Genomic DNA, 14371 nt, shown 5'->3' on the forward strand with positions numbered 1-14371 from the left:
TACGGTTGCAGATGAATTGCATATATCAACTAGGCAATGGCTAACAATTCGATTGCAGAATCATTTTTTGCCCATTGCAAATAATGAGGGATGTTGTAATGCAAAAAAATTGAAATTTTCATGGAAATGTGGGGCTGTACCAAAATGCAAAAGTGGGTATAGCTTTTTTATTAACAGACGTAGGTCATTCAAATTGCACATGTTGGTAACATAACACTTCATTGCAGGTAAATAATGGGTTCCAATCAGAAGCAACGTGCCGTCATCGAGTTCTCGACAAAGGATGGGTGCAGGTTGTCTGATATCCACAGAAGACTACAGAATGTTTAAGGAGATGACATCATTGACTAGAGCAATGTGCGCAGAAAGATTGAAGACAAACTACACGACGGGACAGTCAACTGCAATCACCGACACAAATCATCAACAAATAGACAAAGCAATTTGCGTCGAGACGAATCACAATCCGAGATTGCCGGATTACTGTTCTGTGGTCACAATGTCATACAGAAGAATTAGGTCATAAAGTCATCCCATTGCCAACTCAAAAAAAAACGTGTCTTCATTGGCATCAAATGTTTCCAGCAGATTAGAGTTCCATTCTTTTCAAACTGGGTATCGACTGCCGAGGAACCTACTTTTCTCACACTTTCCGATACCCTAAGTCTTCCATCAACTTCTGTATTGTGACCACAGTGCAGTCGTTCAGTGAGCTCATGGATCATGATGTCTCTCTTGGTGCAAATCATTTTGTCCACTCACTAACAATTCGTGTCAGTAGTCACAATAGTAAAGATGAATATAAGCAAGTTTGTGAAACAAAATTTGCTCTATTAAAGTATTTCACAAAGGTTTTTTTGACTATATACTTAAAATGTAACTTCCAAATTTAAATATATTTCTACAGGATAATTTGTTTTTAATTTGTATGAATTTCTTTACACAACTCAAGAATGAATCTATGCATAAACTATGACTGCACCATGTTTATTATACAATATACAGATCACTATTAGTATATGTGGTTTCAACCAGTGCAGGTTTTGGTTAATACCGGTCTAGTCTGAGGAAACCTTGACTCAATAAACTTTGTTATATGTAGTTTAGAGATACGTGGCATACTTGCAAAACCTATTAACTGTATATATCAAGGGTTACCTATTTCCTCAAAATATAATCAAAACAATTTGCATATATGTATGTTATGTATGAGAACTCCACATAATGTTTTGATGCAGTTATGGCCTATCAAAAACCTGAAAATGAATATAATCTAAATTCTACTCAACAAAATAAAAAAAAAAGTTTATTTAACAACAGGATATAAAATACTACAAACTTTTATAATAAATAAAAGTAAATAAGTTATTATTATGAATAACATCAATAATTTGATACATCAACTGCATAGACCATAATATGAACATCAATTTCATAAATTTATGTCACTTATAAAGCACGAAGAGAAAGTTAATCAAAATAGTCAAAACAATTAATTATATGTTAAATGTAATCAGTAATTGTTGATAAAAGTTTTGAAAGGAAAAAAAGAAATGAACACTTGCAATAAATTTTTTGATTAACTGACGTAATTGATGTTTTTGATTTAAAATATTTTATAACAGTGTAGCAGTTACAAACATCTGTATTCTTAATATTTCTCCAAGAATTTTTTCTGTATTCTGCATTGTCTCAATGAAACATCTATATAAAAAAAGAAAAAAATATGCTATTAATAAATATTAAAAATGTATAAATTTAGTTGATAAATACTTTTTATTTTAATAAATGAAAAAATGAATTAATGTATTTTAAAACAAGATTCTTGAACTACTTTTTTCATATAAAAAATAAACCATCTTCCAAAATGAATGATATCATTTTAAAACCAGCAAATATAATTTATATTAAATTATATTTGCTGGTATATTTTGAAGGTTTTGTTGGTGATATTTACTAGTGTACAATCAGCTTTCAGAAGATTTGGAGCTATCATTTTAAATTACTATCTGCATTCAAACATCTTGTTATCTACTACCTCTAGTAAGTGTCGTAAAGTAAGTGTTTTGTGTTCTGTAGTTCGTAAAGTGGAACTCGTCATTGTGTTATACGAGTAATCTGCAGGAGTTCCGGGAGCTGTAGAATTGTGGCTGCTGTGGGAGAAGTGACAACAAATATGCCATAGTGAGTGTAGGAAGAATTTGAGTATTGGTTGGATGTGTGTGTATGACGTGAGATTCACAGATTGAAAAATTGTAACAAGCTGGCTTGTTACAATTTTTCAACTTGGATGGTTTTCCAGAGTTTTAAAGTGCATTATGACTTTCTCAGATAATAATTTAAATTTAAACTGGTAGAATTCTTTTTGAAAAACACTATATCATACTAACAAAAGTATCATTTTAAATGGATGTAATTAAACAAGTCTTGTTATCATGAAAACAATAAGCTGTTATACAAATGTATCATTGCCTATATTTCTAAGACAGATATTCATTAATGCTTATTACTTTCATTAATTTTCACAATACCACAAACAGTGGCTATGCTGCATTCTTCCAAATGATCCCCATTATATTCTAGTAAACAGAAACATGCACGTATTCAAATTCAACTTGCGATGTGACAATCTAACAATCAAAAAATGTGATCCGACAAACTAAAAACAATATTTTAATTGCAAATCAGCAAAGCATGTTAATTCTATCAAATAATTTTTAAATTTAGTACTACACGCAGTCTATACATAAAATAAGGTTTATAAATAAGTACTATACTAACTGGAGAATCTTGATCATAATTCATATCATCTCCATCTAACTCCTCGTCGTCATCTTCATTGCTTTCACTTTCATCATCATCATTGTCATCATCTTCTTCTTCATCTTCATCATCATCAAAATGCTGAAAATTGATGTAAATAGCTTTAGAAGGGTTTCAAAAATCATAACTGGAAATGAATCACTAAAATGTGATGAAAGAAAATTACATTATTGTAATTTTATTAATTAAACAGTATAATAAAGAAAATATCTTATTCAGCGATCATATTGTTGATAAGAGAAGTGAGAATTAAAATTCTTGAGTATTTATCACAAATAATAATATATGATAACAGGATTCACAGTTAAAAGCATATTAAAATTAAAGCTAATTACTTATAGCTTTAATATCAATACTAGATTCAGTCAAAAATATGTATAATATGTTATATATATAAATCAGGGGTCGGCAACCTTTTTAAGAGATTGTGCCAAAGGATTTTCACAAACTTGTACTGCGTGCCGACACGATTCTATGAATTTTGTTTTGATATTTTATTTCAAAATATTTGTTCTACTCATATGTTCTTAGAAACTAGAACTCTCGGAATTCTAGTTCATTGAATAGGGCAGGTTTGCGGTTTGTGCAATTTATTATAATGGCTTTGAGTGTTTACAAACGTACTACACCTTATAAGTATCCAGTAGGAAGTTTTTATTAGAATAAAAACGTTTTCGGCTGCGTTAATCAGCCTTCGTCAGTTAACGAAAATCAAAAACGAACAAAATTCGAAATTACAAAAAACGGCGTTCGAAACTTACAAAAACCGCACTTGCGCATTGATGGGTTTAAGCCCCGTTTTCTGTATCAAAACATGATGCTATTCGACATGAGACTTCCAGGCCGATGATAGGCCGTCTGCATCCCGGTGGTTGATGCAAAGTGTAGATAATTGCGCCTTATGTATTTCGATTTTTTCCAAGTATTTGATAGCCTGCCTGGATCGAGTGGCTCTGACAATAGAGGCCTTATCCCAATGCACCGTTATATCTTGTTGCCTAGCAAAGGTCGCTAGGACCGTGCTGTCACTGCCACAGCTTATTGAGTATTTATGCTCTTTTATTCTTTGTTTGAGGTTACGTAAAGTGGCGCCTACGTATACAATGTCGGTGTTAAAACGATGATCTTTTATCAGTACAGAATATATCCCTGTTAACTCACTGAAGCGATCCCTCCTCTTGTCGTTTCTCAGTAGACGGTAAATCGTTGGATTGCATTTGTAAATTACACGCAAGTTCTTCTCTCTGGCCACATTTTTGACAACCTTATTAAGAAAGGGCATATAGCTCAACACAACTGCCTTCCGTGAATTTCCATCGTTGCACTGCCGACTGTTCTTCTGCAATTTAGTTATTAGGCGATCAATGACACTTCTTCGGTAACCATGCTGTGCAGCCACCTTTCGTATGTAGGCTAATTCATTTAAAGTGTCTTGAATACTTGAGCAGTGGGTGTAAGCTCACCGGATCCAGGAACGAAACGCCACCATCTTAAACTGTCCGGGGTCTATAGAGTTACTGGGGATGACGAGGGGGTGATATACTGGTTTCCAGTAGACACTCGTTCTTATCTCCCCTTCTTTGCAGGCGATGGAAAGGTCCATGAAGTTAACAAGGAACTCACTCTGTTGATCCAATTCTACAGTTAGACCGTATGGGTTGTGATTGATTACATCTATGAAATGTTGGATGTTGCGATTATCAGCCCAGAGGATGAAGATGTCATCAACGTACCTAGTGTAAATTACCATGTCGTTGTGGAATAACGGTACTGGATACTTATAAGGTACCTACTGGATACTTATAAGGTGTAGTACGTTTGTTTTACAGTCCAGTAAACGTTTCTCTTTTATTTGAGTGTTTATTTGTATATCAAAGAAAATATTTTATACATTTTAGTTTATTTTTATAATATTTTGTTTTCCAGTAATGATGGAAACCAGTCATTTAGGTGATAACCAGAAACAGCTCATTTAATTGCTTCAATTTTCTCATCAGCGTTCTTAAACATAAAATAATGTTTGCTTTGATAATGCCTTTGTACACTTGAAGTACGACACGCGACACTTTTGTAATGTAAAGCACAAACAGCACGACCCTTTTGTTGTAGAAATCCATATTCTTCAGTCCAAATGTCTTGAAAAGATCGAACGTTAATAGAATGGTTCATAAAAGACAAAAAGTTATTTATTAATAACAAGCATGCGAAAATAGGCAAACTGACTGGATCCAGACATGCAGAATATGCCGACTGTCGCACGTCTGGTACAGAAAAGAACGCAGAACATAAACGTATGCGCATTACATATGCAAAATGTAGCTGACGTAAACCCTTGCATTGTGATTTCATTATTATTTTATAATAATAATTTTTAACATATTTGATTTATTTTAATATTTTAATTCATTCAATGTGCCACTGAAAATGGTCTTGCGTGCCATGTCTGGCATGCATGCCATAGGTTGCCAACCCCTGTTATAAATCAACAAATTGGAAATGTTTCTTTAATTCAAATTATTTGCCATAATGCATTATATATTTTTTCTAATTAATTTAAGCAACATGTGCAACTATGGAAATGCATGTATATATCACAATTATGTAAGAAATGAGAAACTAATAATTCTGATTTCATTTCAGCCCATCAGTGACAAGTGGATAAAACCATCGAACACTTGTAGTCGGTTGTGGTTCGCACCTGACCACATGGAGTTTTCTGGGTTTTCTTTACATTAGTAATGCCTAACTAGGGAACAGTTTTGCATAAAAGACCTCTCGGGATGCATTTCCCTTCAGCAGGTCACCCATGTGTCATATTGCTGTAATTGAATAAAACTATTAATAAAACTAAACCGATTTAATCTCTATTTGCTGAAGAAAAATATTCTATAACAAAATTTTATATACAGAGTGAGGATTCTTAAGCTCTTTCCATTCTGTAAGGCCATTTGATTGTCCTGTGGATAATAAGAGGGTCTTATTGATATTTTCATCCTCATTATGGATTCATTCAAATTCACAATGGGAGCTGGGTCTGACCTATACAGAACATTCTACTCATGACAAATTCTTTGTTTTCACAAAATGCCATAAAGGATGTACTTTGTGAACATGAAGTTGCCATGAACAAAGTACTCTTACAACCACAAAGTTTCACCAAAATCTCCAGGAGCAGCAAGCTGATGTAATTACCGCTTCAGATATCTTGCTATCAGTCAGAGTGAGTTATGAAATTGAATTTCGTCATAAACTCCAATCCTTTGCCAATGCATACATTTATTATATTTGTATATCATAAAAAATGTTATGTAATTAAGAGTTCGATGGTGGTGACAATATTGAGTGTACAGGTAAGCTAATTCTTAACAATTGCAAAGCAACAACCAGTGAAATGGTGAGTATAACAAATATGTCATCATTATATGTACACAATATCTTGAGTAAATATAATATATCTGCCTCACTGTTATAGAAAAACTTTTCATGGTAGCAGTAATAGTCTATATAACTGGAAAAACATTCATAAATTCATATGTCTTTGAAACAAATGTCTGTTTAGTGAGAAATAAATGTATGGGTACATAAGTTGTGGTCATAATTTTCCTCTACAACAGGCAAGTCAAACACACGGCCCGTGGGCCGCATGCAGCCCGCCAACACATGGGTTGCGGCCCGCCGAGACTTTTAAAAAATTTTTAAATATCAAGCTTTGACGCTTGAAGTTGGAAAGTTTGAACTTTTTTGAACTGAACGATTCCCGCCCTTTTTGTGTTTGTTCGTTCCGTATTTCGTCCAACCAATTCAAATTGGTCGACGCTACGAAAGACAGTTGGATAACGGCCGCGGCTATGAATCTACAAACGATGATAGGCCGGCGAACATCGTATGAGAGCGGACGTCATGGAAGACTACTACGCGCTGATTGGTCCATCAGCGATTGCTACAATCCGTATAAAAGAAAAGGTTTTGGCGCAAAAGTCAAGTTTTTGCTGGAACTTCAAGGCAGATGTTTGTGTTTCGTCTACTTTAGCTGTGACGAGTGACGGGAGGAGTGTTCCGAGTAACTGTATACGTCGCAAGGTGTCTTTTCGACGGATCTGTTCAGGAATAGTGACTTTTGGAACTTTGACTGTTTGTGTGAATCTACTTTGTAAACGTCGTAATTTTTGTGATTTGTAAATCTCGTAAACCTTGTAAGTTCGTGTAACGTCAAATAGTTGTCATAAACGTTTTGTTTAATTCGAAAAGAGGTATTTCAAATTTGACTAACTTCAAGAACAATGAGTAAGAAAAGGTCAATTGAAGAGAAACATCATAATTTTCAAGAAAAATGGGAATTGCAATATTTTTGTGTCCAAAACAAGAATAAAATATTATGCTTGATATGTGAAAACTCTATTTCAGTTCCTAAGGAATATAATCTTAAAAGGCACTATGACAGAAATCATAAAAGAAACTATGACCAATATGTTGCAAAACTTCGTGAAGACAAATTGTCGGAATTGAAATCACTCCTTCAAAAACAACAAAGTGTATTCACTAAATCTGTTGAAGACAATACAGCTGCTGTAAAAGTTAGTTATATATTATCACATTTAATCGTGAGCAGATCGAAACCATTTACCGAAGGGGAATTTATTAGTGAATCTTAATTAAATTATGTCCAGCACAAAAAAAAAATTTTAAAGTGTAAGTTTAAGTCGAAATACTGTAGCTAGCAGAGTTAATGAAATAATGAGCCGATAATTTGAGAAATCGGCACAATTCAACAATATCAACATTTCGAGCCTACTCTATCGCAATTGATGAAGGTACAGATATTCGAAATATCGCTCAGCCGACCGTTTTTATTCACGGATGCGATGTTAATTTAAAAATAAGTGAAGAACTTTTGGAAATCATTCCTATGCATAATACAACCACCGAAGCTGATATTTTTGATGCACTTATGGAAGTTTTGGAGAAGTATAAGTTACCATAGGAAAAGTTTGTCTCGCAACTGATGGTGCACCTACCATGACCTGTATTACTAAAGGAGTTGTTGCAAGATTAAAAGAAACACGCAAACAGCGTGGTAATAATAATTTTGAACATTTTCATTGTATTATTCACCGGCAAGTACTGCGCTCCAAAGTTTTAAATATCGGACATGTTTTAAAAATAGTCACCAAAATTGTAAATTATATTCGAGCACGTGGACTTAATAATCGTCAATTTGCTTCATTTCTGGAAGATATTGAATGCTAATACACCGATCTACCATATTATAAGGAAGTTCGTTGGCTTTCGAGTCGTAAAGTGCTAAAACGATTCTTCACATTGCTGGACGAAATCGTAATTTTCTTGGAAACAAAAAATTATGAATGTGCCGAATTAAAAGATGGACAATGGATAAAGGACCTGGCTTTCTCGGTTGATATTACTCGGTTGAGTCATCTTAATCAACAATCTTAAGCTTCGAGGCAAAAATCATGTTGTTACAACGCTATTTGATAATATTAACGCTTTCAAACGAAAATTATCACTTGTCTCACTTTGAAAGCTGTCAATATCTATTGCTTAAATCACCTAAATTAAAATTTACAGAATATGCTCACCAAATTAAATTGTTAGAAACGGAATTCGATCGAAGATTTTCTGATTTTAAAAGCTGTGAATTACAATTTCGTCTTTTTACTTCGCCTCTATCTATCGATATTGAAACAGTTGATGAAAACTTACAAATGGAATTACTTGAAATCCACTGTGATAATTTGCTGAAGCAAAAATACATGGATGTTGGAATTCCAGATTTTTATACATATTTATCTGTAGATCGGTTTCCTAAAATGTTATCGTTTGTTACCCGTATACTGGCTATATTTGGAAGCACTTATTTATGCCAGCAACTATTTTCTTTAATGAAAAATAACAAAAATTCAGAAAGGTCGAGGTTAACCGATCGACATTTATCATCAATTTTAAAAATTGCATCGGCTGAATATATTCAACTCAATTTTGATGACTCGCTTTGTGAAAAACGTTGTCAAATATCTTCTAAAAAGTAATATTAAACTGTGATTTTGTTTATTTTTTATTATAACTTTTTGTTTTTTATAAAAAATATAAAATATTTATAGTTTAAGTTTAAAAAATAATATGAAATATAAAATGTCTATGTACATACGTATAATATACAATACATTGAGTCTAATAAATACATAATATAATCATTCTAAAAACCGTATTTTATTAATTTTTTGAACATTGAAAACATGCGGCCCCCGACTTATACAAAATAGATCGTGTGGCCCGCGATATCATATGAGTTTGACATGCCTGCTCGACAATAATACATGTAGGAAAAAAAATATAAACAGAAAAATAGATTTTTCATATTTATCTTTTCTTATATTAGAAAATTATATTTAAAATTAAGAAGGAAAAAAAAAATTATTCTAAAAGTTAAGAATGCACGACAGGTCTCTTAAAAAATTACATAGTTTATTTACATGTTTAATTTCTTACCTCAGAAGCAGTTTTACCAATTGGTATTAAGTCATTATCTTTCTGAGAAATACTTGTTAACTATAAAAACAACAAAAGAATAAAAAAAATTTCAATTAAAAATCTGTAAGAAAACTTAACATTTCATTATTATTATTATTATTTTTGTAGTGAGTAGTTAAGAAAACTTGACTTGATAACTGAAAAAATATTTCAATCATCAAGTCAACTTATCAGTTATCAATTTTTCTTAACAACTTACAACAAATATTGCTAACAGCAGCTGTGGTAATGTCTTCAACTTTTAAAATATAAAGTCATATATTATTTGCATAAAGATGACACCATCCAGGATTATCTTCAAACTTTAGAAGACTTACATAAAAATATTAAATTTTTTGAGTCTACAGGTAACCCCTGTATAACAAGGGAGTTACGTTCCAAAAAATTGCTGTGTTATGCAAATCCGTGTTATACAAAACAAAGAACTAGTACAAAAAGGGAGGTTAGGTTCCAAAAATTAAAAAACACGCTATTATATTTTCATAAGTAAGATAAATATCTTTATTAAAATTTTCTTAAGTGATACATATTAATATAAATTAAACAATGTTTTCTTCATCATCACTAAGCACTATTAACTGAGGGCATTTTCTTTTTGGCAAGTTATACTTATCCTCTGAGCATTTTTCTGCATTGTCTTCAGATCCATGCTTTACCTTTTGCATAAAATGTTATTTTAGATTGCTTGCTTTTAGTTAAGAGATCTTTATAAATTTCCTTATATGATGCTAAGCACTTATGAAGAATAAAGCAAGTATGGAATAAGAGAAAAACATCTGAAAACACTAAAAGCAGAAGTGTCGAGATCTGGCAACATTGAAACAAGTTTCGAGGAGAACCGTGTGTATCGACAGAAGGCAGGGAAAGAAAATTTACATACTTAAGTACTAATAGTTCGTGAAAATAATAATTTTCGTGAACTATTAGTACTTAAGTATGTAAAAATTTATTACATTTCATGTTGTACGAGGGTTTTACCCAATTCTTGAACCGTGTCAGAGTGAATCTGTGTTATAGAAGTGCCGTGTTATATGGGGGGGTTACCTGTATTTCTTTTTATCCTTTTCAGAGACCAACAAGAAGTAACAGTAAATTAGCTTGAAGATATAACAAATCTTCTTAAAACATCATATATAGATTATTAAACAAAATTGACATAAAGTTAAAAATGATCAAAATGCCAACTTTTTATTTTAGGATTCATCACTTTCACAATAAAACAATGATAAAAATTTTTCATCATTTTTTTTATCATTGTTTTATTGTGAAAGCACCAGAAGGTATGTGCTCTCAACCAAGTTAAACTACCAGACAACCAAATGCTCAAATGAGTCTCCAAAGAGCTTGTGGAATCAGTGGTCATTTGCAAGTTTCTGCAGTCTGAAAATTTTTATAAAGTGCAGCCACAGTATTGCCACTATTTTAAACAACAATGCTATGGCTGCACTTCACAACGGCTTCAAAAGAAATGCACATTTCGGCAACGACCATTATAGCCAATAAGAATGACGTTCGAGAGTAGTGCCACTTTTATACTCAGAACTTGACTACAACACTTATGCTTATGCAAACGAAACTGCTTTCTCATTGACAAAAAGTACCATGGTGGCAAGTTTTAGTACTAATTACCCAAAACAATGGAAGACTGTTGTTTCTGGTGATTGGACATGACAAAAAGTAAAGACATTTTTAGTTCCAAAATGTCATCATATCAGAGTGGTTACATTTGGATTGCTATCTCTAGAAACCATTGAGTAGGGGTACATTAATTACTACAATATTGCATCTTATTAGTCAAAAAATGCTAAAATTAGCATTCTTTGACCAAACTAAAACAAAAGAACTAGCAAAGTAAAATTCAGATTCCAGAATGGCAATACCTCAGTACAAATGCAGCTCCGAACAAGGCTGTCAGGACCTTATCAAGCTGCAGGCCACAGAGTAAAAAAATGAAAGGAACCAAAAGTCTAGATGTGATCCTTTGCAAGACATAGCCCCAGAAATTAGCCTATCCAGAATTTTAAATATCCCAAAGATGGGATAGAATTTAAAAGTGAAGAAAATCTAGAACTATTTCTTAAAATAACGGTGAAAATTAACCATTTTCCACTTTACACGAAAAAGCTAAAAGTTCATAAAACATGAGAAATGCCATTGTACTGACTACTTTCAGGGTGGGATTGGATTCACATTACCATAATAGTTAAAGGCAAAATATGGACAGATTAGCATTAAAAATACTCGGATGGCAAGCCAAAATAAAAAGAATTTATTCATATTTTTCTGTCTAGTAAATGTACGCATATATTGATATAATATAAAGTTTCAATTTACACTTTCCTATGGAGCACAGAATGTAATTTTAAATATAAGAAAACTATTTTACCACTTAGATAACAAGTATGGGTATCCCTCGATTAATGCAGTTAATCAATCCCTCGATCCTACCACATATACCAAAATCACATCAATCAAAGTATGGTATCTATATTAAGTAAAGACAGACAGTAAAGCCACGTAAATTAAAACTTCTGCTGCTTACATAAAGGAATTGCCACAATTAATTTTGCATGTTAATCAAATCCTGCATTAAGGAAGGGATCTGCATTCTATTGAATTAAAAAACTTATAATGAATGTTTGTGCACACATGTTCTAAGCAACAGAGCCCAAGAGCCGTTACATTTGCTTATACAACATTACCACCTAGCCAACAAATACAATAGTAATTATCAAAATTTAGATTTAAATCCAAAAAAGGTTACGATTCAACTATTGGTTACTATTTGACTATTAACTGCATGATCAGTTGAAAAGTACAGACATTTTGTTTATTTTTTCTAAGTATGGACTGATCCTTTAAAGCAGTGTTTCCCAAACTTTTGACATCTGTGTACCCTTTGTATAATTTTCTTAATGCTGAGTACCCCTCGTCAAAAAAATTGCGTATACTTTAAATCAAAAACCAAAGATAATGAGGATATTCCATTTCTATATGCTGCTGCAATTGAAAAATCGAAAAAGCCAAAATAGAAGACTATGTGGAAAATATTGTTCCTAGATATAGCGATATGGACTTTAGGTCTCATTTTCGTCTTTCTAGAAGCACTGTCAAAGTAAGTCTCTGCTAAGAATTGTTAGTTGTAGTAACTAGCTACAGAAAAATTGGTTTATTCGGCATTTTTAGCTTTTTATTAATACTAAAGCACATAACAAACCTTTCCTGTTAGAAAAATCGCACAAAAGCTAAAAATACACACGAGCACATTGTAACAATTCAACGTGTAGATACTGGAGGTTTTTGTGTGACACTGTTGTCTTGGCCATAGGGTGGAGGAATACACAGAATCACAGCACCCGGCAAAACCGCTAAGAAGTAACGAAGTTTTTTATTATTTTTCTATGTTTGTAATCGAAAAAAGTAAACTGCTCGTTGACCAGGAACAGCCGAAGCACGGTGCAGCGTGTACCCCCACTAAACTCTTCCCGTACCCCTGGGGGTACGCGTACCACACTTTGGGAAACACTGCTTTAAAGTACAGAGCGTCTGCATTAAATACAGATGTATGGTAACCAAACCATTAAGCCATCACAAAAACTTCGGAAGGGTCACAATTAGAGATATGGATCCTTTAACTCTTTATTCCTACAGTTACAGTCTACAGCTCCAATAAGATCCCAACCACCTGGTTCGGAGCAGCATTTGTACCGACACTGCACTAAGAGAACAAAAATCAATCCACGATTCTTTAGAATGCAAATATGGCCCATCCACCAACGGCCAAGCGGTTCTATTTCCCAAACACTGGTAGATAGGTCACGGGTTCACACCTCACCAGGACGAGCTGGTCATGTGGAGTTTTCAGTTTTCTCCAGGTCTTTAATGCCTAAACAGGGTGCAGTTACCCATAAAAGACCTCCCGGAAGGCATCCCCCCAAGCAGATCACTTAAGTGGAGCGTTGCCATAACATAAACAGTAAAACTGCACTTAGGTAGCCCCTATGGTGCTAAGGTCAGTTTTTAACACATATCAGTCTACTGCCTATTCTACATGCTTCACACGTAGACGTGTGCCTCGGTGCTGGCTATCACTCACACCTCGGCGCCCAGGGTGGGGGCGAGCCCCCACATCCCCTAAAACTATATAACATCAAGTACTCCACGAACAGTCAAGTGGGTTATTCAAAGCCAGCATAACGAAGTGGGCTAAACAATTAAACTCCATAGTCTTGGAAATACCGACATTGGGGATACCTAGATGCATTTCTTCTACCACATAAACAAAACAAACAGCGAATATGACCTTTGACACGGTCAGGCTTTGACCTTTGATCTGCGCAGTTTTACCGAGTGTTTTCAATGTTATACAACTAGAATAAGTGTGATAGAAGAAGATTTTTCAAATTTATAATTAAAATATACACTTTAATGTAGTTTTATTTCCATTCAAAGCTAATTTTTAACGAATTAGAAATGCATTCTCACCCAATCTTGGTGCTCTTTTTCGAGTTGAGTTAATTCGGTTTCGTCGTCGCACGGTCGATCTACCGAAAACCAAGAAGGATCGGCCACTCTAGGAGTTAAATTCGGAAATAACGGCGTAGTCATAGCTTTAATATGTTACGTCACTTGACAATAATCAAAACTTATGTAGAAGACGAATCTTCCGCCATATGCTGAATACCTACCTCCTGGTGTGAAAAACGAATTAATGTAATTTTTATTATAAAATTATACTTGTAATATTAATGTCTTAATTTTATTGTATTAATTAATTTATAATAATTATTGAAATTAAATTATAAAATTCGCTTGAAGTTAAACGAATTTTGGATGAAGAATTACGGTCGGAACTCGACCAATTATCGTTTGTATAACATAGTAAAATGAATGCTAATTGGATGACTACTGACTGAGATTTTTAATTCGGTCATTCGGTCAGAACTTTACTTTTCGAGAATCGAATTCGGACCCTTTTCGTGGTTTATGATTGGCTTTC

General features: G+C 33.4%; 1 protein-coding gene across 1 annotated transcript; it reads right to left on the bottom strand.

Moving 5' to 3' along the window:
* Positions 1-1589: 1589 nt before the first annotated feature.
* LOC136987517 (anaphase-promoting complex subunit 15-like) lies at positions 1590-14061 on the bottom strand. Its single transcript, XM_067285254.1, has 4 exons — positions 13858-14061; positions 9331-9390; positions 2782-2904; positions 1590-1704 (listed from the first exon to the last, which is right to left on the bottom strand). Exons 1-4 carry the CDS (start codon positions 13978-13980, stop codon positions 1693-1695), a joined length of 318 nt encoding a protein of 105 aa, XP_067141355.1. The 5' UTR covers positions 13981-14061; the 3' UTR covers positions 1590-1692.
* Positions 14062-14371: the final 310 nt, after the last annotated feature.

The sequence above is a fragment of the Centruroides vittatus genome, unplaced genomic scaffold, assembly GCF_030686945.1.
Source record: "Centruroides vittatus isolate TY-2023 unplaced genomic scaffold, ASM3068694v2 scaffold_2520, whole genome shotgun sequence".
Taxonomy (NCBI): Eukaryota; Metazoa; Arthropoda; class Arachnida; order Scorpiones; family Buthidae; genus Centruroides; species Centruroides vittatus.

Excerpts from the sequence above, each read along its gene's own strand:
- LOC136987517 (XM_067285254.1), bottom strand. The coding sequence starts at position 13,980 with ATGACTACGCCGTTATTTCCGAATTTAACTCCTAGAGTGGCCGATCCT. Across the intron at positions 9,391-13,857 it reads AAAAAGAGCACCAAGATTGG|TTAACAAGTATTTCTCAGAA; the intron begins GTGAGAATGCAT and ends TTGTTTTTATAG. Across the intron at positions 2,905-9,330 it reads TTGGTAAAACTGCTTCTGAG|CATTTTGATGATGATGAAGA; the intron begins GTAAGAAATTAA and ends ATCAATTTTCAG.